General features: G+C 44.3%; 1 protein-coding gene across 1 annotated transcript in view; it reads right to left on the reverse strand.

Annotated features, from left to right (window-relative positions):
* Window positions 1-26,797, reverse strand: part of LY86 (lymphocyte antigen 86) — a 67,464-nt gene that overhangs the window by 9,050 nt on the left and 31,617 nt on the right. The window contains exons 2-3 of the mRNA XM_014842687.3: window positions 20,027-20,113; window positions 18,652-18,780 (exon numbers count right to left, since the gene is read on the reverse strand). Of these exons, the coding sequence (XP_014698173.1) occupies window positions 18,652-18,780; window positions 20,027-20,113 (216 nt within the window). The remainder of the gene's footprint in view (window positions 1-18,651; window positions 18,781-20,026; window positions 20,114-26,797) is intronic.

Here is a 26,797-nt window from a genome sequence, read left to right on the forward strand (position 1 = left end):
GTAAGTGTTTGCCATTAATATATGCGTTCACAAATCCACACTACTGAGCATCCATCTCACATAGGTCAGGTATTACACTAGGTGCTGGATACAAGAGTAGACAAGAATATTACGTGAAGCATTTGAATCAGTGACCACCCAGAATTTGGAATCATTTGTTTAGAGGGCTGCTTCCTTCACTAGCCTGGGTTTCTGTGTCATCTTGTTTGCACAGCTCCCAGTACACTGCATAGAGTCTAACACACAGCAATATGTAGTTACTGAATGAGGTTATTGAAGGAGCAGATCCAGAGCCAGCTAACGTCAGTCTTATTCCTGCTATTGTAATCCTCTACCTGCTGGAAGGGTCTGGGCCTGGGATGTACTGACACAAGAGAGCGGATTAGGGAATGAGCCATTCAGAGCAGCCAATCTGGTGATGGGGGTGAAGGGATGGTGGAGGAGGCTGGAGGTGAATAAATACTTATTGGTTCATGGATGGTGTTAGGCATGAGGATAATCCTCCTTTTCAAAGCCCTCCCCGCGGTGTCTGAGACCTGAACTTCTACCAGGAGACCCGTTCCTTCTGTAGCCTTGGCTTCTGTTAAGTGTCCGTGTCCTCAACATATCTGTCCTTCCTGAACATGGTCAATTCCTAGTACCTTCCAAGGGTAAAATGCGAACATGGTGGATGCCAGATGGACAACATTCCCATTTCGTTCCACTACATGTACTGATCCATTCATTTTTAAATGGAAATATATATTTGGTTGTGGATATAAGCAAGAGTTTTATTGGAAACTACTGTTCTGTATGATTATGATGTGGTACTTAGAAATAGAGATGTTGGTGTTCTGGAGTCTATCCTTAAGAATCTTCCAGTGCAACTGAAGAAGGTAGAATAACTAGCTATCCAGAAAGTTAAGTGTGTGGGGAGTGAGCAGTGTGAGTGGGTGGTGTATCTAGCAAGTGCAGATGGTTCAGAGGGGCTGCCTGGAATTCAGTTGTAGAGCTGGTGTGTTGTACAACCCAAGGGCATACCATTCATGTCATAATCCATGTACAACAGAGTGGCCCAGCTACCAGTGCATGATTTCTTTTTAGCAAATTCTCTCTTCCCTAGTGGATACTCTCTGACTCAATCCAGAACAATCTAAGCAGTGACAAGGAGACCCAGGACCAGTCTGTTCTCGCAGAGATGGTTTGTTTCATTTCAACTCACCAGTCTCTGGAGCTACCTACTTTCCCCTGGCTTGCAGCCTTCTCACTGATTCTGTCACTTCTAGATAGCTGTTCCAGAAAGTCTCTTAGCTTTTGTTGGCTGGAATAGGTTTCTGCCACTGGCAACTCAAGGACTGTGACTGCTATGGGCATGAACCAGTCAAAATCACTCATGCTGGCCATCAGGGTATGGGACACAGCATGGCTCTGAAGCAGAGTCCAAGGATGGGGACTGAGTGTGCCGTCCATGTCTGGTCTGGTTGGGTTCCCTCGGACACGTTTTGTTATTCGCTTTATGCTTTCACATGTTGTTCTAAGGTGGTGTAGTGCAAACGACTTGACCTAGGAAGCTGGCTTGGGTTTGGGACCCAGCTCTCCTGCTCACTAACTCTTTGCAGACAATGCTTAACCATCCTGAGAGCCAGCTTCTGCACTTGCAAAACAGAAATAGGAATGCCTCTCCCGCAGGGCATTAAGAGAACAAGAGAACTTCTATGTAAACTCACTGAGCAGAATGGGGTCCCCAGTGAGGATGGAAACAGTAGTTATTAGTTGTGTTATTATTCTGGATGTAAGAGGAGTAATGTAATGCAGACTTGCTTGGCGGATGCTGAGGGGCGCGCTGAGTCTAGGTTTGGGGACCTTTTTGCTGAGCCAGTGTGCACCCCTGCTAAGTTCTGTCCATGCCTTTTTTGTTAACTTGTGTCTTTAAAAAGGATGATTATGGCTTTTTGAGGAATACTATTTGAATGATATGTAACGTTTTGTTATGCTCATTTAATGCTCTGAGATTTGCTAATTTGTGCTCTTCACTAATAATAGGTTCTTGACTGAGGTGAGAGATTGTCATTAAATTGGCCTCTTACACTTTATAGTTTCAACTGGAGCTTTTCTGGGGCCCCATGAAGTTCCTAAGAATTGCTGCAAGTAACTCATGAAACTGTCTTTTTTTTTTTTTTTAACCTGATAAAACAACACCTAAAATTAAATTCTCGCTCCTTCCCTTCTCAGATCCTCTCTGATTCTGAGATTCCTTTAATTAACATTCTCACACTCCAGCTCTATAAAAAGAGCCCCAGTATATTTGTCTCCACTTCTTCCTCTCCTGCGTTTGAAATCTTTACCGGTTTTTAACGTGCAGTGGATTAAAGAAATTCACCTCCCTGGTTCTGAGCATATGAAGTCATTTCTGCAAATTGGCTCTTTTTTTTTTTTTGACCCAGATTTTTGTGTGTTTGGCACGTAGTATCTTTTTAGAGAGGAAATTGATTTTTAAATTCTACAAATAAAAGGTCCCGAGCGGCTTTGGGTTAGAATGAAATGGGACTCGGGGCTGTGTCTGCTCTAAGGCCTCTCGTTCTCAGTGACCAGCGCAGATAAAGTGCTTGCTGATGCCTGGATTCTGTTAGGCAGCATTCCTGCCATTTTCTAACCCTTGCTAGTATCTTTTTGGAATTCTCTCCAGTCTTCCAAATTTATTACAAAAATGTCATCAATATTTAAGCATTATAAGGGTGCTTGACAGTGTAAAAATAGAGTTACAATTTATCATAAACAGGCCAATTAGTATATTCAGAACAAGGATTTAAAAAATATATCATTTATTCGTGTAATCAGCATTTTGAGCCTCTTCCCTGCCTTCTGGGTCCAGCAGGGGGGCACTCAGGGGGCACTGTCGAACTAGGAGGCCACAGCCCTGCCCTTGACTGCCAGTGAGTGGGGGAGCTGGGGTTCTGGGAAGGCCCCCTTACAACAGCTCCTGTGGGCAGCCGTCACACGGTGAGGAGGGGGGAGGGAGAATGTTCCAGGCAGACCAAGAGCCTTGTCTCTGGAGTGTGAAGAAGTGCATGACTTCCCTGAAGTGAGCTCGAAACACAGTCTTCATCCCCCTTCCTGCCTTGGGGTGGTTCCCTAAAGAGACCTGAAAAAGTGGCAGATAGCCGAAGCCCGAAGGTAGGAAGCTCCAGGCTTAGCCTAGCCCTGGTTTTTATTTTTTATTGTATTTTTTTCATGCATCCTAATTTGTCAGTTTCTCCATCTCCTGACCATTTTTCCTGTAAATCCCTACAGCCTCTGCAATCATGTCTCTCCTTAGGGGGGGCCTCCAGAGGACTTCAGTGGGGTAAGCATGCCTGTACTATCTCAGAGGTGACCTTGTGCCACACCACATACAGCTGTGCAGACTGGCCTGGCCAAAGGGGTGAGTAGGAGCAGAAATCCAGCTCCTGCCCCACTAGGTCAGGCCATGCAGCCCGAGGCTGGGCTGGTCCCATCCGCAGATACTCCTCGTGTCCTGCATCACATCCCCTAGCTGGCTGTGAAAACATGGCAGCCATGGTGGGCATTAGCCATGTTCTCCGACATCCTCCCGGGTCAAGGGCCTGGCACCTCTCCATACTTTCTGCTGCACGCAGACCCATGAAGGACAACTGGGAAGTGCAGGGATGTTATCCCCTGGAGGAAGCCCTCAACCCAGAAGGACTTGGAATCCGGGGACAGAAGCTGCAGCCTCCTGACTCTCAGAGGGACAATTCTGACACATACACTAGTGTTCCCCAGGGGTCCCAGTGGTGCCGCGGCCCAGTTCTCCACACTGGTAATCAGCTCCCTAATACATCACTTCCTGGCTTTTCCTCCTGCCCTGAGTCCCTCTTTCTCCTTTCTCATGCCTGCTTCCTGGCATTGCTTCCTAGTAGACTACCCACATCCAAGTCCTTGTCTCTGGCTTTGCTGAGGGGACCCCGAGCTAAGAGTGCTTCCTGGCAGAAGGTGCACGTTTTCCTAATTTGTACAAAGGCCACATATGAGCTGGAAACCTGCTGTGGATGTACTCGGACCTGTTTCTGATGATGGAGCCCCCCAGCCTAGAAGCTAAACCTGAACACACTGGAACCTGTTCTCTGACTCTTGTGCCAAATAGCAGGAGGGAGCATGGATGCCCTGGATTGTCCCTGTGAAGGCTCTGAGCCTCACGCTTTGGGAGAAGACAGGGGCTGAGAAAGAGAGACAAGGAGGTGAAGACCACAGGTGTGCAGGTGGGTGGCCATGAGGGAGCCAGCAAGCTTGAGAAAAGAGGGAGCAGAGGAAGGAGGGGAGAGGTGCCCAGCGAGCCTCTCGGTTTCTGCTTTCTTTATTCCGTTGGGTGGATTTTACTGTCACTAAACAGTGGACCCATGTGGTGGAACCTACAATAAATAAAGTATGCTTTAATAAGCTGGATTTGCAAACTTTGGGATCCCTCGGTGTGTCAGATGACCCTTTATTGGGAGGATTATTTCTGTTGCTACTGGGAGCTCAGCAGTTAGAACAGGTTCATTTTTATTTCCACGGCATGTGGATGCTCCGGGTGAACGTAGGTCAGTATGTTCTGGGATCCTTGCTGCCGTCTTTTTCAGAATCACAACTGTACTTGGGAGCTCATAACTGTCCAACTAGAGTTTGGAGAACTACACGAATTCTCGTAGCTTTGCCTCTGCTGGTGAATTTGATGTCTTCCCCTGTCCGTTCAGGCAGGCTGGTGGGTCTGCCTCAGGGCCTTTCACTACTAGAGAAACTTAATGTTATTTACAACTTGAAAATAGTCAAGTTGTAAATATTCAAAGTATTCAAGTAGATAGCACAACTTTGTAAATATTCAAAATATTCAGGTACATAGGACAACTATGTACTTGGAATGGATCATTTCTAAAATTATTCATTGAGACTCTTTCCACGGCTTATTTGTTCATGGTCCCGCTCCTTACAGCTCTCCAGCAATTCAGAGATTTGCTTGCTATCCCTGCCTCTTGTCTTTCTAGTAGTACGCTGGCTTCCTCCCAGTGACAAACTTCTATCAAGAGCCCATTGCTGTCTTACCTTCTTTCTCTATCAGGAATGGGTCATGTCACTGACTTTTAGCCAAATAGTTTCTCCTCTAGTAGGGCACATGGCAGGTGGGAGCTTTAAGGGTCTAGGAAAGGGTGATGATAATCGCCCAACAGGCAAACCTTTTCTGAGCGGTAGTGTGATCTCCTAACAGAAGCACTTGTATCTCGTCTCAGGTACATGAGCGAGGGTGTTATCAGTGACATTCTCAGAACTATTTGACTTTGTGAGGGCGTTTTCATTGAAATGCAGAGTTTGAATTTTCCTTGGATTATGCACAATTATTTGACTTCTTTACCTGGTATGTAGCTGTCAGGTAAGGTGTATCGGTTTTCCATTTGGGGGTTGTGCAGGCTAGTAAGGCTCCACCCCACCCCCCTCAAATGATGTCCACGTTGTAGTCCCCGGAACCTGTGAATACATTAACTTACTTGGCAAAAGGAACTTTGCAGGCGTGATCACGTTATGGCTTTTGAAATGAGGAGATAACCCTGGATTATCTGGATGAGGCCAAAATAATCACAAGGGTCCTTATAAGAGGAGGCAGGAGATCAAAAGGAGGAGAAGATGATATGAGGATGAAAGCAGAGTGAAGTGATGCAGCTACAAGCCAAGGAATGCCAGCAGCCTCTACAAACTGAAAAAGTCAAGGGAACAGATTCTCCCCAAAGCCTCTAGAAGGAACACAGCCCTACTGACGCTTTGACTTTAGACTGCTGACATCCAGAACGTAGGAGAACAAATTTGTGTTGCAAGTTACTGCGTCTGTGGTAAGTTGTTACAGCAGGAGGGAACTAATACAGTGGTCTTGGATCAAGAGAGGAGGCTCGAAGTGGTGGATCTCAAAAGGGCCAAGAGTGGTGGTTCGTTGGCTTCCAACAAAGGCCCTTCAGAACCACAACACCAGCATAATCTAAGATTTCAGCAAAAGAAAGGGACTGGGGCTAGAGAGTGAAATTTCCAACTTAAATTTGTACAACTGAACTCAGGACAGATGGGTAAAAAAATTTGAGAGTAATATAGAAACTACTAGGTCAGTGCTGTCGAATAGAACATTCTGCAAAGATGGGAATGTTCTTTATCTGCATCATCAATATGGCAGCTGCTGGCCACATGTGGCTATTAAGAACTTGAAATGCGGCTAGGGTGACTGATGAACTGAATTTTCAGTATAATGTAAGTGTTTTAAATAGCCACAGGTGACTACTGGCTACCCTATAGGATAGTGCAGCTTTCCGTCAGCACTGTCTAATAGAAATACGACGTGAGCCACATATATGTAAAATTTTCTTGTAGCCACATTTGAAAAAAACGAAAAAGAAATGAGTGAAATTAATAATATATTTTAAGCCAAATATTAAAAACATTACAATTTCAATGTGTGACCAATATAAAAAGTATTAATGAGATACTTAAAAATTTTTTCATACTATTTTTTTGCACAGTCTTCAAAATTCAGCGTGTATTCTGCACTTAGAGCACACCTCACTTTGAACTGGCCACATGTCTGGTGCGCAATAGCCACATATGCTAATTACGCAGTCATGGATGAGGAATGGAGGCCCAGCAGGTGAATCATTTGCTTCCAACTGTATTCCTCCTGCGAGACCGTTTTGTCTTTGCTGCTCAGCTTCCATCCTAGACATACACAACTTCTGGCAAAAGGAAGGAAAAGAGAGTTTAAGGTTCTTTTCCCACCAACCTATTTCTGGATTGCTGTGGATAAACACTTATAACCCTCAAAATACAACTTGCGAATTGGTGGGCTGATTCCCAGAAACGGAAATGAGGAAGATGGTGATGGGAGAAAAGAGAAGGGAAGAAACTGAGCTCCAGAAACCTGCGGCAGATGCAGGAAAGAGAAATAGTCATCGCAGGGGGTGGCCTTTCTCAGATTGCGGGTCCCTGGGGTCCATGCACATCAGAGCTCTCAGGATGTCTGTTGAAATGCAAATACCAGCAACTCCTGGGATCAAAGTTTTGGAGTAGTATATGGGAGCTGGGAGTCGCCTTCTCAATTAGCTTCCTAAGTGATTATTACACGAAAGTGTGTGAGTCATTGAGCCAGATTTATGAAATTCCATAACAGGCAGAGAATTTGTAAAGGAGCTTGTATTGTCTTAGAACACCAGAAATGCTTTGGTCCTAGGTCATCATTAGTCTCAATATGCTGGGCTCAACTAAAATAAAGAACTGACTGATGTTAAAGGACAGTTTCAACATGTTACTGGCTCATTTATGAATGGGTTTGAATTGAGGATAGAGGGAAACCTCCCCAGGGTTTAAGATTCCTTAATAGGCAACAATGTTTCCTTCCTTTTCTTTTTTTTTTTTTTTAGCAAGAAGAAGTCGTGTTTTGCTTGGTCATTTCTGGTGTTCTCTCTACTGTGATCATTGTTTCCACTTCTATATTTTGCAGTTCAAGAGTGGAAGTTTTCTGCTAATGCAATAATAAACGACTGTTTTTGTTGATTTTCCATGAATTTGCAGCAGCGGTGGCTGCCCAGGAATCACACACAGGAAATCCACAGCTGCTTGAAGCATGCAGACAAAGAATAAAACATGAGGAGAAGAAAGGCTGTAGGCTGAAGAGATGGTGCTTCAAATTTCCAATTCCATGAGAAATGCTAACGAACGGGCTATCTCCAAATGAGCGAGGGGGCCGTGGAGACTCCGGGTTGCCAGCCACCCGAGAAAACACAGCTTGGACCAGAGGCACGTTCCTGCCACCTCTGAGGAAAAAGGTCGTAAACTTCTAAGCCTAAAGGCTCTACTGCCTCTCCAGGCCTTCAGAATAAAACGCAGACTTCCGCTCAGATTGATGACTTCAGGGGCTCAGAGCCCTTGCTCAAGAAATCCCTAGTCAGCTGCATAAAGTAGCTACCATTTATCACTTATTGAGTGCTTCCTGTGTGCCAAACTCTGTTCTAAGGGCTTTGCATATGTTATCCTATTTTATCCTTATAACAATCTTTATAATATATAATATATATATAATATCCTTATAACAATCCCATGAGGTTGCCAGTATTTTCCTTATTGTACAGATGAGGAAATTGAGGCTCAGAGAGATTGAGTAATTTGCCTGAAGTCACATAACCACAACTGGTAAAGGTTCAGCTCTGTTTAGGTCTAGCCTCCAACCCTGTGCTTATCCATCATTAGGCTAGTTCTTCTCAAAGTGCGGTCCCTGGACCAGCATCATCAACCTCACCTGGGGACTTGTAAGGAATGCACATTTTTCAGGCTCCTCTCTGCATCTACTGAATCAGAAACTGGGGGCGGGTCCAACAATCTGTGGCTGAGCAAGTCCTCCAGGTGATGCGGACGCGTGCTGGAGTTTGAGAACCACTGGACTGGGCTAAGCCCCCTGGTCTCCAATGCAGCACTGCAGTGTGACGAGGCAGGCAGCAGACAGTTCTTGGAGAATAACATTGATTTTGGTAGCATGCTGCCTGCAGCTACAAAATGACAGTGGGGATGATGATGGCAAGAGAAACTGTACAATTTCCCAGGTGGCAGAGAACCATTAATCCCCACCACAGGTCTATTGGTTTATCCATGGGAAGTAGAACCAAGACACGCGAGTTCCCATCGAAGCCACTTTGTCACCTGGGCTGTTAATAGTGGTTGATGAAGGACAGGACCAGAAGCTGGGTTTCGGAGAGATAGAGAATGAAGGGCAGGGACCAACGGAGCAGAAAGCCTGAAGCAAGGGAGCTTGTAGGAGCAAGTGGTCTAAAATGGCCCAGAAATCAAACGCAAGCAAACAGGGCAGAAGTGATAGCCCAGAGAAGACATATTTTAAAATTGAGGTCTCAGATAAAGCTGCTTGTTCCCCGGTCCCCTCCTCTTATAGCAGAAATCAATGCCTGCATTCCTGGGGCTCACATTTGCTGCTATGTGTGCAGTGAATGCAAAACAGCTGAATGGTGAGGGTCACAGCAGGGGTGCACGCTGTGGGTGTGCTTTATAGAGGTCGTCAGGTGGATGGCGTAGATTAATGGAGGGGCTTCTGCTAGGGAGCACTTGCCTGGAAGGTGTTTTTGCCCTGTCTTCTACTATAGCAGTGCAAGGCAAAAGACATTTTGCTGAAAGTATTTATGACAATTTTCCCAAATCTAGGCAGTTTCCAAATTTCCTTCATTTCCTAGACCTGTGAAAAGGAGCACATGGAAACAGAGATAGCTAGGGCAATAGACGTCTGGCTGATGAAATCTGAATGGCTGGTCTAGATAGAACAGTTAAGAGCAAATTTTGAGTAGTCACAGATGGTCAGATTGAGAAGGTTCTGTAATTAATGATGCTCAGAGGATGGGCTGACACATGTGTTCAGCATGAACCAGGACAGGAGAGAAACATCCTAGCTAATGAAAGGAAGGGAGGACAGGTAGCCAGCATGAGTGCCCACTATGTCTTATTTGTCTAGGCAAAGTCAGTGAGTTCGCTTGCAGGATTCCTTAGCTGCTGTCAGGGATAAGATCTGCCTTAGGGGCAACATCATGTCAGAATTTAAATATAGCTCTCAGGGGATCTATTCTGTCATATATTGAAATTCATCTAATGATGATGTATTCCCCACTTTGAACAAACACTTAAAGTAGGAAAGTTCAGATTTACACAAAAGATAAACCAGGGAGCAATTACTTCCTTTACTAGAGTTATTCTTCAGCATGCAAAAGGAGTCACTGTGATATTTATTTTAATTACAAGCTTTCCAGATGCATTTAAAATTAAGTCCACAACGAATTTTTTTCTGGAGCTTACATATTGCATGAAGTGAAGTATGTCAATATCTACTGTATGTATTTCATAATAGATTTTGCTCCTACTGGAAATGGTTAGCACACACATACAGGGACAGGTCCACTGTGCACCAGCAGTTCTTATGGGGACTACTGTCTTCTGCACCTCTCTGGGCTTCTGACACAACTTTCAGCTTTTCATTGTGTTTCATCCATGTCAATCACAGCTGTCGAGGTCTCAAAGAAGATCCGTTGGCCTACAGGTCTCCTAGTTTGTGATCACATATACCCAGTGTACACACAAATACACTATTTATTTATTTAATGCCTCTATGCCTTTAATTTTAATTGGTTTTGGCAAGAGACTGGGTACAACTGACATTCACAAGTCAATCCATGAAGCAACAAACAAGTCATTTTTGAAAGCCGATTACTTGGTTAGTGCTGAAACCAATGCCTTTTGCCTGGGTTGACCTACCCTGGCCAGAACTCACAGGGATTTGGCCAGAAACAGGTTCGACAGTGAAGTGTCTTTTGACATTCATCATGTTTACTTTATGGCCTTAATCTGGGTCTTTGCCCAAACTTCCAGGTTCATTTCCAGCTGAGAATCTCGTTTCTACATAATATATTCTAGATAGCTAAGACATGAGCCACTCTGCTCTTTTGAGTAATTTCCTCCCTATTTTTTATTTAGTGGGAGCATGTCCTGGAGGGGCTTGTTCCTACTTCTCAAACTGACACTTTAGTTTCTTGTTCAACAGTAAGTCTTACAACCAGTTTTTTGCTCTATTTCACTCTTGTTTCACTCTCATCTTCCTGAGGTGGAATACTCTAGGAAACTCATTGCATAAAACAAACCCCATTTTGTTGAGAATGGCATCAAGGTATGTTGAATTTGTGACAAATCAGAAGAGAATGAAAGGGACGGGGGTGAATGCAACTCACTTCCAAGCTGGACAGGGCTGTGGGTGTCTCTGTGGTGTCGGTTAGTGGTGACAAACCCAGACTTTGGGAAAGTCCCTGTATCAGAGCACTGTGGGATAGTCTTTTGGGGCCATGGGGACAGACCACACCTCTGTGGACAGGTGTCAGGTTTCCCTGAAGGGAGTGGACATTCCCACGACCACTCATTCTGGAAGGAAGTCAAGCCAGGAGCAGAAAATGAGAACTTTAGAGACTGACCTTAAACGGAGATAAGAAAACAAAACAGCATGAAAAGACACAACAAGAAAAGACTTCTTCAGTCACCAGTCAGGAGATCCTAGGATCCTGAGCAGGTTGGCAGTGTTGGGCCGGCTGCCCCCTGGCTTCCAGTGAGCTTATCTGAGCGAGAATCCTCCCCTCAGGCTCCTTTCTATGGGAGACCCTAGCCAGTTTATAAAGCAGCTGCAGGCTGCTCAGGCTGCTCACCTCAGCCTTATGGTCCCTCAGGTAGGGGAGGAAGCAGAGAGAGACGGGCCGCGACCATGTTCATTGCATGCTTTCTGATGCACCAGGATGTTCTGCCTCTTTTCTTATTTAGCCCACTCTTATCCAATGAAGAGTTATGGTTACTACCATTCTACAGATGAAGTGACTGAGACCCAGAGATGAAATGATTCTCCAGAAAGAAGGGCCTCTGTCCCCAGCCTGTAAACGGCAGCTATGGGGAGGGGAGGAGGCCATGCTTTTTCCAAGGCGCTCTTTCTTCCCTGCAAGCTGCCCCCTCATCAGTTTTGTGTAAAATCCCCTTTCTTTGCCCCAAATCTGATTTGTTGGCATTGATAAAGTATAGTTAAAGTTGTTACCTTTTCTCAAGTAACCTGGATCTAAATTTATCCTGAACCTTCGGTCAGAGTTCACCATAGTGAAAGCCAGAGGGGACCTGTGCTCAGCAGCTCTGGGGAAGAGCCCTGACTTCTGGCTTACCTTAGAGTAGTCACTCTCATATTTAAGCGTGCAACAGAACCACTCAGAACAGGGTTGGCAAGCTATGGCCTGTGGGCCAAATCCCGCCAGTGTCTGTTTCTGAGCAGACATGAGGTAAGAATGCTCTTTACGGTTTTAAATGGTAGGAAAAACTCAAAAGAATAATATTTCACAACATGGGGAAATTATATGAAATTTAATTTCAGAAAATGGTGTCCATAAATAGAGTTTTCTTGGCACACATTCCTGCCCATTCATTTCCATGTTGTCTATAGCCACTTTTATGCGGCAACAGCAGAGTTGGGTAGTTGCAACAGAGACCTTATGGCCTGCAAAGCCCAAAATATTTACTATCTTGCCCTTTATGGAAAAATTTGCTGGCCCGTGACCTAAAGTGCTTATTAAAATACGGAGTGCTAAGCCCCAACCCCAGAGTTGCTAGTTCACTGAGTCGGGGTGGGGACCAAAAACACGCATTTCTAGTAATTTCCTAGGTGATGCTGATGTTGCTGGTCTGGGGACCATGCTTTGAGAAACACTGTCTTAAATAATGGCTGGTTGTGCCCAAAGACGATCATTTGATTCCTACAGTTTGGTCATGCATTTTAGATCTTTATTCCAGTCCTAGTGGAGGGCTGAAATGAGTCAGACTTCCTCTCCAGCAGAGTTTCTTTATGTTCAAAGAGGGTATGTACCAGCTGGGTCTACAGCAAGTCTCTGGAGCCCGACTTCCGGGAGAGAAATGCAGCTCCACCGCCTGCTGGCTGAGTGACCTTGGGTAAGTTACTTAACTTCCCTGGGACTCGATTTAATATGAGGCTAATAGCAATAGTTTCTACACTTCATAAGGCTGATGCAAGCAGCACCTTAGTTAGTGTACACGCGGTACCTGGCAATGTCCCTGGTCCACCTCAAGTGCTCTGATGACGCTGGTTGCTGTGGGGCAGTCCCTGCCGGCTGCTGAGGGAGGCTCCTCAGCCTCGGCTGATGCTGAAATCACCTGGCCCGGGTTCCACCCCCAAAGATTCTGATTTAATTGGTCTGGGGTGGGGAGTTTTAGAATCCTCAAAATTTTAAAGGGATATTATAATGCAGCATCCGAAAGAAATATAATGTCACATATATAATTTTACATATTTTAGTAGCCATGTTTTAGAAGGTGAAATTAATTTTAACAATGTATTAATAATGTTTTATTGTTGATAAATAATAAATGTTAATGATATATTTTACTTAACACAATATATCACAAATATTATCATTTCAGGATGTAACCAGTATAACAGTGATTGAGATATTTTACTTTCTTTTTTTCATATTAAATCTTTGGTATCGAGTCTGTATTTTACACTTACAGCACATGTCAATGTAGACCTGCTACGTTTCTGTGGCTGAGTAGCCACCTGTGGCTTGTGGCCACCACATAGAACAGCAGGGCTCTAACTAATGTGCACCAAGATCGAGATCCCGGGGGAAGGGCACAGTTGGTGATTGTGGACCGGACCAAAGCTGGCTAGCACGCGGAGGTCCTCCCGGCATTACTCTTCTTTTAACCTGAGGATTAGGGAGGTACTGCAGCTTTATGGTTAGTAATCAGGCGTGGCCATTGAGGACATTCAATCTAATCCCAATTTAGTCTTAAAAACTGATGGGGCCAGTTTGAAAGCATCCGAATCAAATAAAGCAAAGGAATCTGTATGAGCCGATGCACCCAGAGAAGAGAAAGGAACTGAGGGAACATGAACAGAGCAGGAAGTGAAACAGTGGCTTATATTGGTTCCTTCTCGGTGAACCCACAGCTGGGTAAAGGGGCCCGCAGGCATCGCCGGGACAGAGTCCAGAGCGGGTGGGAGACCATCTCTTGACAGGCTAAGCAACACTTTGATTCCGAACTTTCTGCTTAACTCCAAATATCCTGGAATATGAAGTAGGCTATGATTCTTTTCAAAAACTCTTATTTACCCTACAGAGGAAGAGAATTCATTCTTTCTGTTCTTTCCCACAAAGATCGACTAACATTTAAAAGAGTAACCTTATAAATTTCTTATAAAAGCAAAAGAGATTTCCAAAAAGGTGAAAATAAAGATGGGCAGCTCCACCATTTAGAGATAACCACTATTAGCACCTAAGTGTATACCGTTTCAGTTTTTTGGGTGTATACAGTTACCCACATTTTAATAAAAACAGTATCCAATAGTGAGTACTCTTCTATAGTAAGCTTCTTTGTCTCTTAACAATATTCTTATGAGTATATTTTCATGTAATTTAGTAATCACCTACAACGTCATTTAAAAGCACAGCATACTGTACCTTTGCTTGACTGAACAATGATCTACTTCTCCTTCTCCAATACTCAGACATGTAGGCTGTTTCCCCCACATTGCCAATCACACCATAAATGATAACGCCAAAGAGCATCATTTGGTCTTTGAATCTAGTGAGCTCTTGCCTTAGAGCTAGCTGAGGGAGACTAGACGAGAAGGAAACGGGCTTTTATCCTCATAGTCTCACTCAGCCTGACCCATTTTGTAGTTTCGTCTGGCTTGGAGAACAGCCAGCGGGGTGCATGCAGGTTGCATAGTAAGGCCGTGGAAATGATGTCGAATAGCTCAGCTGCAACTGACGCCCCTCCATGCTGCTCGCAGTGAACCCCAAGTTTTCTCACTGCTCTGCCAAGAAGCACCCAAGCCCCAGAAGGACCCCGTGGTCTGCTTAATATGCCCAAAGCAGCTTGGGTTTGCATTAACTTCAGTTTGCCTCGGTGCCATTTTTTCCCCCTTCTGGTCTTAGAATTAATCACTTCTTTGCAATAGAATCAGGCCTGCAGTAGGTTTGTGAGTGGGTTAAAAAAGAGTAATAACCCAAGAAGTCTCTGGATTTAAGATTTTAGTTTCTCTGGCTTATAGAATTTACATAATTATTCGTTCATGCTGCATTTGTATATCACTTTTCTAAGTGTTTTATGCTATATGAAATTTCCTGGCAATTCCCCAGGGGCTGGCTTCTCCGCCTGCCTGTGCAGTTATCCACTCCACAGCGGTGTAACAAATAAATGGCTGCAGGGCTGCCCAGTATTCGCATATGGTAAACACCTGCCTTTCCAGCTGCCAAACTAAATTGGATACCTCAGTTTAGGGGAACAATATCGCTTCTGTTTTATTAATTCTATTAAAACCATTCACAGGGGAAAAAACTAGTTTGGTTTTCTTAAACTTGAAGGACCAAGACAATAGGTTGTTTGCTAGCATTTGGTGTGCCTTATGTCTTTGTGGCATGCATAAACATCATTAGCTAGTCATTTTTGAGGTGGGCTGGTATATTTGCATTCAGTTCATCATATGCAAATTCAATAAAACAACTACTTATTGCATCTTTATTCTGTGCTAGGCTCTCTTTATCAAGTCTGTAGAGACAGAGACAAGCAAGGAATATTTCTGCCTTCAAGGAGTTCACAGTTTAATGGGGTAGACACACATACACACACACACATCTAACTATAGAATACAATTCTGGCTGAGGTAAGCAGGAACATGATGCTCTAGGAGCATCCAGAGGGAGTCATTCCTTTAGCTAGGGGTTGGAGGAGAGTTTCTGAGAGGTGATACTTGAATTAGGTCTGGGTGTAAAATCAATGGGGAAACCATCCAAACAAGGTCATGTGTTACAATACAGGGTGTCGTCAGAAAGTGGCAAAGGACTTGATGAAGCTGTTGCTAAAGGTGCATGTGGTGCAAGATGTAGCTGGAGAAGCAGGCTAGGGTCAAATTTGTGGTGGACTTTGATCATCAAAGAACACAAAAACATGAATGTGTAAAGATACATGCACTCCTATGTTTATCGCAGCACTATTCACAATAGCCAATGGCTTGGAAGCAACCTAGGTGCCCATCAAAGAATGAATGGATAAAGAAGATGTGGTATATATATACAATGGAATACTACTCAGCTACAAAAAAAGATGAAATCTTGCCATTTGCAACAACACGGATGGACCTTGAGGGTATTATGCTAAGTGAAATAATTCAGAGAAAATCAAATTCGGTATGATTTCACTCATAAGTAGAAGACAACAACAACAAACAAACATAGATACAGAGATTAGGTTGGTGGTTACCAGAGGGAAGCAGGGAGGGAGGAGGGTGAAAGGGGTAATAGAGTCCACGTGTGCGGTGATGGATGGTAATTGGTCTCTGGGTGGTGAACACGATGGAGTCTACATAGAAACTGAAATATAATGATGTACACCTGAAACTTATATAATGTTATAAACCAATGTTACCTCAATGATTAAAAAAAGAGCTTAGACTTTGTTCTATCAAAATGGGAACTCTTGAGGTCCTTTGGCGAGGGGGTGACATCATCAGGTCTGCATTCCAGGAGACCACGCTGGCAGCAGTAGGGAGGTGGGGGAACCGGTTAGGAAGCTATTCCACGGTCCAGGGGGAGATAGGGAGACGACCCAAGGAAAAGGAGGATTGCCCAGTATGGGTTCTTTCTTACTAGGCCGATAGTACTTCCAAGCATACCTGTTTCCACCTTTGGGTTCAAGAATACTTATTTTGGGGAAAAATTGGAAAGATAAACAAAAGACAGGATATAGGACTATAGATGCTGGCTGTAGCTGGCAGCCTATGAAGTTGTCAATCTTTCTTTGGGGGGTTGTTATCTAATTATCAGCTCAAGACCCTTTGAGTTCCTCCAATACATTCCATAAACTCAGGAATGCTGGCAGACCACCAGCCTTATTATGCTATGCACAAATTATATATATTAAAAGAATGCTGAAAAGCCTGGAACAGGCTTTCAAATAACCTTAAGGCAAACAGGAAAATGATTCTGTATTAATTTCCCAGATTTTCCATGTTCTCACAGGTGGAACCCGCTGGGGACGAGCTCTCCCTCTCGAGCGTCCTGGCGTTCCGCTTGTACCTCTTTGACACACACGCCACACACAGCAACTTGGAATAGTTGTTTTGTGAGTCTGTAATCTCCTCCAGACCATCATAAACGTCCTTGAAGGCAGGACCACTCAGCCTCCCCAAAGTACTAGTACAGAGTAAGGACTTAGTGTTAGAGGCAAAAAGGAGGGAGGGAGGGAGAGAAGGGGGGACGGAGGCCAGAAGGGAAGGAAGGAGGGAAGAAGGAAAGAATGACTGACTGCGGGGTGAGGAGTGTGGGATAGGGCCTGGCTGAGGGCAGGTAGACAAGGTTCAACAGGGACCACGGTAAAGAAGAGCTCACCGTGCTGAGGAAATACAGGAATGTGCCCGATTCCTCAAATACTTCAGGGAAGTTCAGCGAGGAAAACTGACTAATCAGGCGATGGTAGGTTAGCCAGGAAGGGAAGATGTCCCAATTCAAAACAAAATCAGATCACTGGCCAGAAAGAGCGCTTAAATCATAATTTTGAATAAACTCCTGGCCCAAAGTCACCATTCATACGTTTCATCGTTTGTTCTTTTGTTCGTTTATCCCTCAGAAGCTAAGATTATGGGCCCTGGATCGAGCCCGTTTGGGTCTGAGCCGGTTCTGTGACTTGGCGCAAGTTGCTAGATCTCTCTGTGGCTCGGTTTCTGCATCTATAAAGCTGGAGAATTAATAGTTCTAACTCGCAAGGTTGGGGTAGGAAGTGAATGACTTACTGGACGTACAGTTCTTAGAACAGTGCCTGGTACAAATGCCTCATGTTGTTAGCTATTTTACTCGGTTTGTGTCCTCTATTTAGCACTCCCTGTGCATCAGGCACATTCAAAATCCTGGGAATAAAAAGACAAAGATGATATGACCTCATCCTCAAGAAGCTCAGTCTATTGGGGATGACAAGTGGGAATAGACGTTTATAGGCCAACAAGGCAAGCGCTGTAATAGAGTTACCACGTCCCACACTTGGGGGAGCAGAGAGGGGGTGAGGAGTGAGGGCCGAGCTGAGGCTCATCAGTGACACACCACAGCCAAGTCCACCCACTTCATCCGGCTGCGCTCCCTTAAATTCCTTATTATCTTTTCTTGCACAAACTTCCTTTGTCTGCATCCGTTAGTTTGGGAAGGGGATCCTAATTTCTTCTAGATCCTTTGTTTAGAAAGCATCATTGGGTGATTTCCCTCTAGTTTCCTTGAATGAGGAAATAGATATGAGGCTGTCCCTGGAATGTGAAGCTAGGGGTATGCTTCCCCTTGGCCAAGGGGAATAGGAAGGGGCCCTGGAAGGAGGAAAACAACTGGGGAAAGACAGTCACGGATCAGGCCCAAGTTTTAGTTACATAAACAAAGGGAGGCATCTCTGGGCCTTGGTGAAGACAGTGGGTGCTGACAAGGAGGAGAGGAGAGGTGGGGACAGGCTGGAGTGGGGTTTCCAGGCTCTTCAGGGTACGTACGGCAAAGGGTCTAGGGGGCTTATGAATTGGAGAAAGAGAAGATGATAAAATGGGTTTTATGCTTCTGTGCTTTGAGTCTAGCTGCCTCATGCCCCTATCAGTCAATGACTTCGATGGGGAAGACTACAGTAACAACATTTAGAAAGCTTCAGTTATTTTCTTTTTCATACGCATTGCTGTATCAAGGAGACACTGTAACTAAAGAGATCACTGAGGAGAAACCTGGAAACACTTTGAGTCTCAATGGATTTCGGGAGCTACTGGTTCTTTCTGCGGCCAGCCCTTTTTTATAAAGTGCTGCCACTAACAATAACAATTTTCTGTTTGTAAAGTGCCTCATGTGCATGTTTCATTTGATTTTCACACTTGCCCTGTAAGGTAGGCCCTGTGGGATGGGCCTTACAGTTACTTTTACATAACAAACGCTGAGAAGCGAGGTGAAGCTTGTCCAAAAGTAAGGGGTAGAACCAGGACTCCAGCCTGGGTGCCCATCCTCAGCTGCAAGCTGCTGTTCATCTGTCGCCGAGCCTCAGCAAGCAGTTAGCGAGACAGCTTACCCCCTTTCCTTCTTCCGCAGAAGGTGAACTTGGGCAGATCCTCCTCACAGACTGGGTAGGAGTAATTCAGAATGGACGATCCTTTAGTGAAGAAAGCCACGTCAAGAAACAGCTGCTTGATGTCCTCTCCTAAGGGAGAGAGAAGGCAAGCCTTACAATGAGTGTGGGGTTTGCTGTATATCAAAGCATTCAAAGTTTATAAAAGCATGAGCCAAATGATCTTTTTTTTCTAGAAATCTGCACTGTATGGGGAACAGTTTTCTTCTTTCCTTGGTAAAACGGCATTTAGGCAATGCTACGGGGGATTATGGTGACAGCCTTGGGAATGAAACACAGCCCTTTCACAAACGATGTCTACTTGGGGCAAGGTAGTTAATCGGCTGCACCTCCCTGCCCCAATGCCCTGGCCTCTTAACGTGATAGCTGCAGGGTATTGTGTACCTCCCCTGACAGTGGTGGGGTGTGGTTGAGCCAGCATACCTCCCCCTGTCGCTGGGCAGATATTGTACCATAGTTACACGGGAAGCTTCAGGGCACTCTGCAGTCCTGGCTTCTAATTCTCTCTGCCTTTTTCTACATTCCTCCTTTTTTATGTTCCACCCACTCCTCCTTCCATTCCTCTTTTCTCTCTTTCTTTCTCTCCCCAAAGCATTGATTGAGCTGCTGCTAGAGAGTCCAGATATCATGTAAGGTTCTGGAAACACGAAGCTGCAGGAGAGTTCTTGGACTCCAGGAATGTTCCCTCCATTTCTCTGGAATGATTCCACATGCTAAGTTTATTAGATCCTTCTGCTCTGGTTTTGATAAAACTGTTTCAGAAAAAGGAAATACTCTAGTAGCTAGAGCAATATAATGACTAACTGTGATGGCATGACCATATAAAAATAGACAATCAGAAAGCATTCGAGCTCATCGACTTGGGGTGGAGGGAAAAGAGGTTACATGTCTATGCCTGTGTCAAGGTTTAAGAACTTGTGTTAGATATTTGGGAAATGAAGTGATGCAAAGACAAACCATGCTGCTGACGGCAGATATGTTTGTCACTGAGATAAGTAAGCAAAAGCTCTCCTGAGCACACGTCAATACTTGGGTTCAAAATATTTTCTTTTTTTGCTGGATGTACTGATTCCAGGCCTTATATCATCTGAATGAGTGCCTAGAGTCTTTTTAGTACAAAAACACAGCGTTAAATGAGAATTCTACTCTCTCTGGATATTACCCAGAAAGAGAGCTGAAAATGAAGATAGCAATAGAGTTAATTCCACACAGTGGTGGGGAACAGTGGCTTGGCTGGCCAATATGGCTCATAAGTTGGGTGTGTGGTCTAGGAAGAGGTTGTGCAATATTTTATTTCATGTTGATAATTTTGACTTACTCAGAATGATTCCAAATCTAACGTTGAGATTTGATTTTAATTGTTTGGAACACTGGTCAACAGAAAAGCCAAAATCTTGTAACGGATCTGCCAAGAAGAAAACAGCAGATTAGCTGTAAGTATACTGTATACTCTGCAAACTCATTTTCAAAATTCACACCAATTGTATTATTCTTTTCTATATAAAGCACTCAAATTGATTCAAAAACGCGTTGCCCAACACCTTGTCTGCATAAGTCCATGAGGCTTTCCACTGCCCTCCCAGTCTCTACCAAGTCAACACTGGTCAATGTCTTGTTCCCTCTGACGGTGGCGTCTCAATCTGTGAAATGAGCAGTGTCTTGATGGGTGAGTTGCATCTTTACTTGTTAAAAGTTTTATCATGGTTTAAATTCTTTTATTTCTGAACTTTTGGCCTTAAAATTGCTCATTGATTGCACAAAACATTTAACAGGGTATTTATTATTATAATTAAAACAGAGAGAAATACAATAGTGCCCCCTTAACCAAGATTTCACTTCCCATGGTTTCAGTTACCCATGGTCAACCATGGTCCAAAAATATTAAATGGAAAAGTCCAGAAAAAACAATTTATTAGTTTTAAATTGCATGCTGTTCTGAGTAGCAGGATGGAATCTTGAGTTGTCCCACTCCATCCTGCCTGGGATGTGAATCATCCCTTTGTCCAGTGTATTCCTGCTGTATATGCCACCCGCCTGCAAGTCACTCAGTAGCCGTCTCAGTTATCAGATCTACTGTTCAGCACGGCAGGGCTTGTGTTCAAGTCACCCTTATTTTACTTAATAATAGTGCCAAAGTGCAAGAGTAGTGATGCTGGCAATTTGAATATGCCAAAGAGAAGCTGTAAAGTGCTTCTTTTAAGTGAAAACTCTTGACAAAGGAAAGAAAAAACTCGTATGCTGAGTTTGCTAAGATCTATGGTAAGAATGAATCTTATATCCATGAAATTGTGAAGAAGGAAAAAGAAATTCGTGCTAGTTTTGCTGTTGCACCTCAAATAAGTATTTATAGGAAAAAATGTAGTACATACAGGATTGGGTACTACCTGCGATTTCAGGCACCCACTGGGGTTTTGGAGCATATCCCTCACAGGTAAGGGGGACTACTGTATATGCAAAATTTCAAAGTGAAGCCCTGCCTTTATAATTCCATCTGATCCCATTCAATGTACTAATTTTTTTCCAAATATTTCACTATATACTAGGTCTTGTGTTAGATTTGATAGGGACTACAAAGATAACATGTTTTACACGTGACCTCTTCTCATTCAAAAAGCTCCAGTGGCTCGTCTACGCCTTAGAGTGCAGTTAAGAAATGTTCTACTGGCCCCACTTTCCACACTCCACATCATGAATCCATCATCCGGTCTTTGAGACTGGGGTGGCTCTGTAAACACCCTGCAAATTCCCACCACGTTTGATTTGCTCCTGGCTTTCTCCCATTCCTAACGGTCTTACTTGTTTTGGCCATCGTCTGAATGCTCTGGTCTTGCTCATTCCTGTCTTCTTTGCGAACACTTCCCTGATAGTCCCCCAAATATTCGTTTGCTTCTCTGAATTCTCAAAACAGTTATGTCTGCAATACTTTTAAAGTGTCCAAACAAATACTACCTTGTACTTTGCTCTTTCCCTTATCCCACAACACTTAATCTGAATGCAAAACTCCTGAAGCCAGGAGCCAGGGTTTTGTTTTGCTTGTTTGTTTTCCCTTTCCTCTTCCTTTACGTTTACCACTGGACCCGAGAGAGGAAGGCTGATTTTAACCGAGGGTCCACATTGTACTAGTCACTGAGCTGTGAACTTTGTAAGAGTTTTCCATTTAATTATCCGGACTCCCCAGCACAGAGCCTCGCAGTTGGACATACAGTAAGCACTCCATACATGCATATAATGAGTGGATGAATGGGCCAGGTATTAAACTATTATTTCTCAGCTCTAGGTCTAGCCTTCTGAACTCTGCTTTGAGAAGCTGGGTCTTTCTGCAATCATGTTTCTCCTTTGCCATGCGCCAGAGAGGTGCAGAGGGAGATTAAGGCTGAGCGGGAGGAGGGACTTGCTCCTTCTTGTATACTCCCTGATCCTTGAGAGTGTCACCCAGTGATGGCCAATCACTCTGGCAGTGGCAGTTGGTTCTGGTGTTCAGCTCTCTTTTGCACCTTCCCAGAGTTAGCTGAGTCTCATCTCTGCAGGCCACTAAGCTTCTGCGATGACAGTGCCTCGGAAGCTGTCACTGCCTCCCCGGAAGTCTGTGTCTCAGCTCCACAGGGCTCTTCTTTCAAGCTTCCAGCTTCTAATAGCCCCATCTCTGCCATTTGCCCTCCTAGCCCTCAGGGCGGTAGCTGCTTCCTCACTGCTCCTTTCTTGCTTTTTGGTTCCCTAACAACTGCTTAACCATTTCCCTATGTTAAATTCTCTCTGTTAAAAATAATAGCTGACATGGTCTCTCTTTTTCTGACCGGATCTAGACTGCTACAATAAATCACAATCTTGAGAGAGAGGCATGATATTTCTCATTTCATAGATGGGAAAATATGGCTCAGAGAGGTCATATTAACTTGCAGAAGCAACACTCAAATCTAGACTTATAAACAAACAAACAAATAAAAAATTGCCACCTAGTATTGTGCAGAGGCATTCACAAAGGAAAGCCTCTAGGACGTATATTAATTATTTGATTTGTAAGATTGCCTGGAATATTTTGTGTGCAGACATATGGCATCTGGTAATTCTCTTTCATAACTGGTTTCAATTTCAGCTTAGCTAGGAGCTCACATTTGTCAATGATAGTGTTCCAGACAGTTTTATCATCCACATTGCTGACCTGGAAGATACATAATTGTCTGTGGAATCTGCCACGAAAAGGATCACTAGGCAATTTGAGCCTTGCAAATCTAATCTGGTTCACTTTTGTTGGCTCAAACCCCCTTTGCTCTGGTCACTAATTTTCCTGGGGGGGACGTCATTTTCTCTTATGCTCATATTACTCCTTCATAAGCATCTTTGTGCTGTCCCAGGGCTTCTTTCAGCTTGGAAAACAGGAGCAGCGGCTATGGAGACAATTGTTCCTGCTACATATTTGGCAGTCAGTATTGAGAAAGAGAGGCCAACTAACAGAAGTATAGGAAAGTGCGTCTTCAACGTTGTAAATAAATTTGAGTTGCTATCTGAGGAGAGAGAAAAGAGGCTAAGTATGCATCACTTAGCTAATTAGCAGTTACAGAATTACACTCTATGTTTATCAATATTTTAAAGCTATAGCTAGAGAGAATAAACTAAGTTCACAAGAAGGAAATAAAACATTTCTTTGATACTGGAAAAATATTGTCAGGAAAATCTTCTTAACAAGGAACACAAAGGAAGCAGTATGTGGCTTCTCTCTGAGGATCTGTATGTAAAAACAGACAGATAGATTGCTTAAAAAGTGCTTAGGGGTTTGGTGATCTTTCCTAGCAGTTATTTCCATTTTATATTTGAGAGTGATATGCAGTTTGCAATTGTCTTGGGGAAAGTGGCATTAGTTCCCCCGGTCCCCTAATCCCATTCTCACAAACTCACACCCTCCCTTCTACTGATTTGTGTTTTCACTCAGGCACTTAGCATGCTCCGTATTACCTTGTATTTTCTTGTGTACCCCTGTCATTCCTCTACTAGATGCTGCGAGGCGGGCTCCCAGCCTCAGGGCTCACCGTAATGTCTTACGATTATATTAGGTTCCAAGTAATTTTTTGCTGAATGAATAATAAGGGCTCTATGTAGTAAACATGTTGAGAACTTGAAAGCAAGGTTTTTTAATCTTGTCATTTTGGGTTGAATAATCTCTGTGTGGGGCCTGTCCTGTGCATTGTAGGATGTTAGCAGCATCTTTGGCCTCTACCCACTAGATGCCAGTAGCGTCCCACCCCAACTCCAGCTATGACAGCCAAAAATGTCCCCAGACATTGCCAAATGACCTCTGGGAGACAAACTCGGCCCTGGTGGGGATCATTGCTTTGAAGAATTACTTTCTCAATTACCAGAAGAATGCCTCAGAATCATCTACCAAAATAAAAGATGCTGGGTTGCATTTTTTAAGTACTTCTCCTTGTATAATATGAGAACTGATGTCGGGGGAGCGTGAGGGGAGAGACTTTCCCCTGGACACTTGCCTCAGGTAATTTTTAATTCATATGAATTAGATTATCTGAATTGAGATCTTCTGAAAGAATAAAATTGGAAAGTTAATGAAGGTTGGTGTTCCAGGGCTTCCAGAGCAGACATAAATATTTCCAGCAGACACTTCATTGTATAGCGGCAAATGAGCTGAGCAAAGAAGCAAAAACTTCATGGTGAAATATACAATCTGTTTATTCAACATAGTTTTCCTTTGCCTCTATGTTACACTCCCTTCTGTCTGTTCTGGCGACACCCGTGGCTTCTGCCCACGGGAGGATAGTAGTTTCAGAGGCAGCCCAGCATGCCCCGCACTGCCCCTGGGCCCCACGCCCCGGGACACGTGTGCCTGGAAGCAGGCTCCTCTAGACGGCTGAGAGTGAATCCTGCCAGGCTGTGGAAGAGGCTCCGGGAAGGCAGCCAGCAGCATCTGCCTTGCACACTAAGGGCAGCAACCGTCAACTGCATCCTGGAACAGTTCTAGGGCTCCTTCACGGAGTGAAAGAGACTTAGACAAACAGGTGGGGCTTAGCATGTGCAGGATCTTAACAAATCTCAGCTCCAGAACCATTTTTGTGCTTTAAACTCTATTGGTGGCCGCTGCTGTCCTGGGCTGGGTTAGAACCGGGTGGTTGTCCAGGAGAGGTCAAGCTGTCCTGGTAGTTTCAAGCCAGTGTTGGGGTCTCAACTGGAATTGGGGTGGGGGAAGAAAATGAAACCCAAGGGCACAGCCTCTGGAAGCACAATTCCTCCCCCGAGGACAGCAGGGGCTGCAAGCCCGATGGGACCCAGGTGGTGCGCTCTGCTGGCCTGCCTCAGGGTAGTCTCAGGCAAGCCATGGAGCTGAGTCCTGGAGTCCTGGGCATTTCCGGGGCCCTGCAGCCTCTGTGTTGCTGGTTGAGTGATTTGAGGGATAAAGGAGGGGCCAACTCTCATGCTGGTAGTCCCGTTTTTCATACTGCATAGCTCTGCTTGAGGTTTTTTTTAATCTTATATTTTGAAATAGTTATATTCTCACAGGAAGTTGCAAAATGATACAGAGAAGTTTCACATACCCTTTACCCAGCTTCCCCTCATGGTAACAGCTTACATGCGGTACGATCTCAAAACTAGGAAACTGACATTGGTACAACCCATAGAGCTTGTTCAGATTTTGCCAGTTTTACGTGCACTTGTGTGTGTGTGTGTGTGTGTGTGTGTGTATGTATGGGTGGATGTGGGTGTGTGCACGCATGCATCCGTGCATGTGCTTACAGTTCTGTTGCTTAGGTTTCAAAAACTATTGCAAAGTGGGTGAAACATTGGCTTTCCTGCTCCCATGGGAGAGTGGAGTTTTTACAGCAGTGCCACCCTGAAAAAGAGCAGGCACCCCTCCAGCCTCACCTCCACTAGCTTCCCCAAGTCCACATCTAAGTCCCTCCTAAGCTTGTCCCTGTCCTTCCTGCTGCACGAAGGCAGTCTCTCTGTCTCTCTCATCTTCTGTCTCTGTGTCTCTGTCTCTGTCCCTCTTCTCTCTCTTTCTTTCTCTCCCTCTGTTTCTCTCTCTCCTTTCTCCTCTCTCCTCCATTCCGCTTTCCCCCTCTCCCCTCCCTCCTTCTCCTACTCTCTCTTTTTCTCCTTGCACCCCCAAATACTTAGATGAGTCTACATCCTGAGACCCAGAACACTGACTCCTTGCCTAACATGCCTTAACCTTTGTGGTTCATTCCCTGTAGCCCACATTACTTTAAAGTTGTTATTGCTTCCTGAAAGTGCTGTTGGCAGAAAACAGGCTGACTCCAGGAGTGTTGGATATTACAAAGCATGGTTCATAGCATGCTCCCAGGAGAGGCACAGCTTGGGAGTAGGGAGTAGAGAAGGACAATGAGACAAGGGGGCCTTAGATGTACTGGTGAGATCGACTCTAACAGTGGATGGACAGAAGAAGAGAAAACTTGGGCAAACAGAGTGTTAGTAAAGCTGATCTGCTTCTGACTGCTTAACAAGATAGCGCCGATGGCCTCTTGTTATTTGATAAAAGGGAGTATAATAAGATTATCCAGAGAAACAGAACCAATATAATCTGTATTCTACATGTATATAGAATATATATAACATATATAGAGAGAGCATATTTATATAGGGTATATATCATATCTCTCTATCTACTGATCTATCTATTAAGAGATTTATTTTAAGGAATTGGCTCATGTGACTGGGTTGGGGACTGCTGACAGGTCTGAAATCTGCAGGGCAGGCCAGCAGGTTGGAAACTCAGGCCACGTTTCTATCTTGCAGTCTTGAGACTGCATTGGTTCTGCTTAAGGAAATCTCAGTCCCTTGTCTTAAGGCCTTCCACTGATTGCATGAGGCCCACAACATTAGGGAGGATAATCTGCTTTACACAAAGTTTGCTGATTGCAAGTGTTAATCACATCCACAAATACAGCAACATCTTGACCAACAATTGGGCCCCAGAGCCCAGCCAATTTGATGCATAAAATTCCCCATCACAGGGGGCCTTTTGTGTCCTATTGCCTGAATCCTCAACAGCCCTTCTAGCTGTGCGTACACAATCCTTCTTGCTCTTATATGGTCAACAGTTAGCTTTGGACTCAAATGC

Source organism: Equus asinus, chromosome 8 (assembly GCF_041296235.1).
Source record: "Equus asinus isolate D_3611 breed Donkey chromosome 8, EquAss-T2T_v2, whole genome shotgun sequence".
Classification (NCBI taxonomy): Eukaryota; Metazoa; Chordata; class Mammalia; order Perissodactyla; family Equidae; genus Equus; species Equus asinus.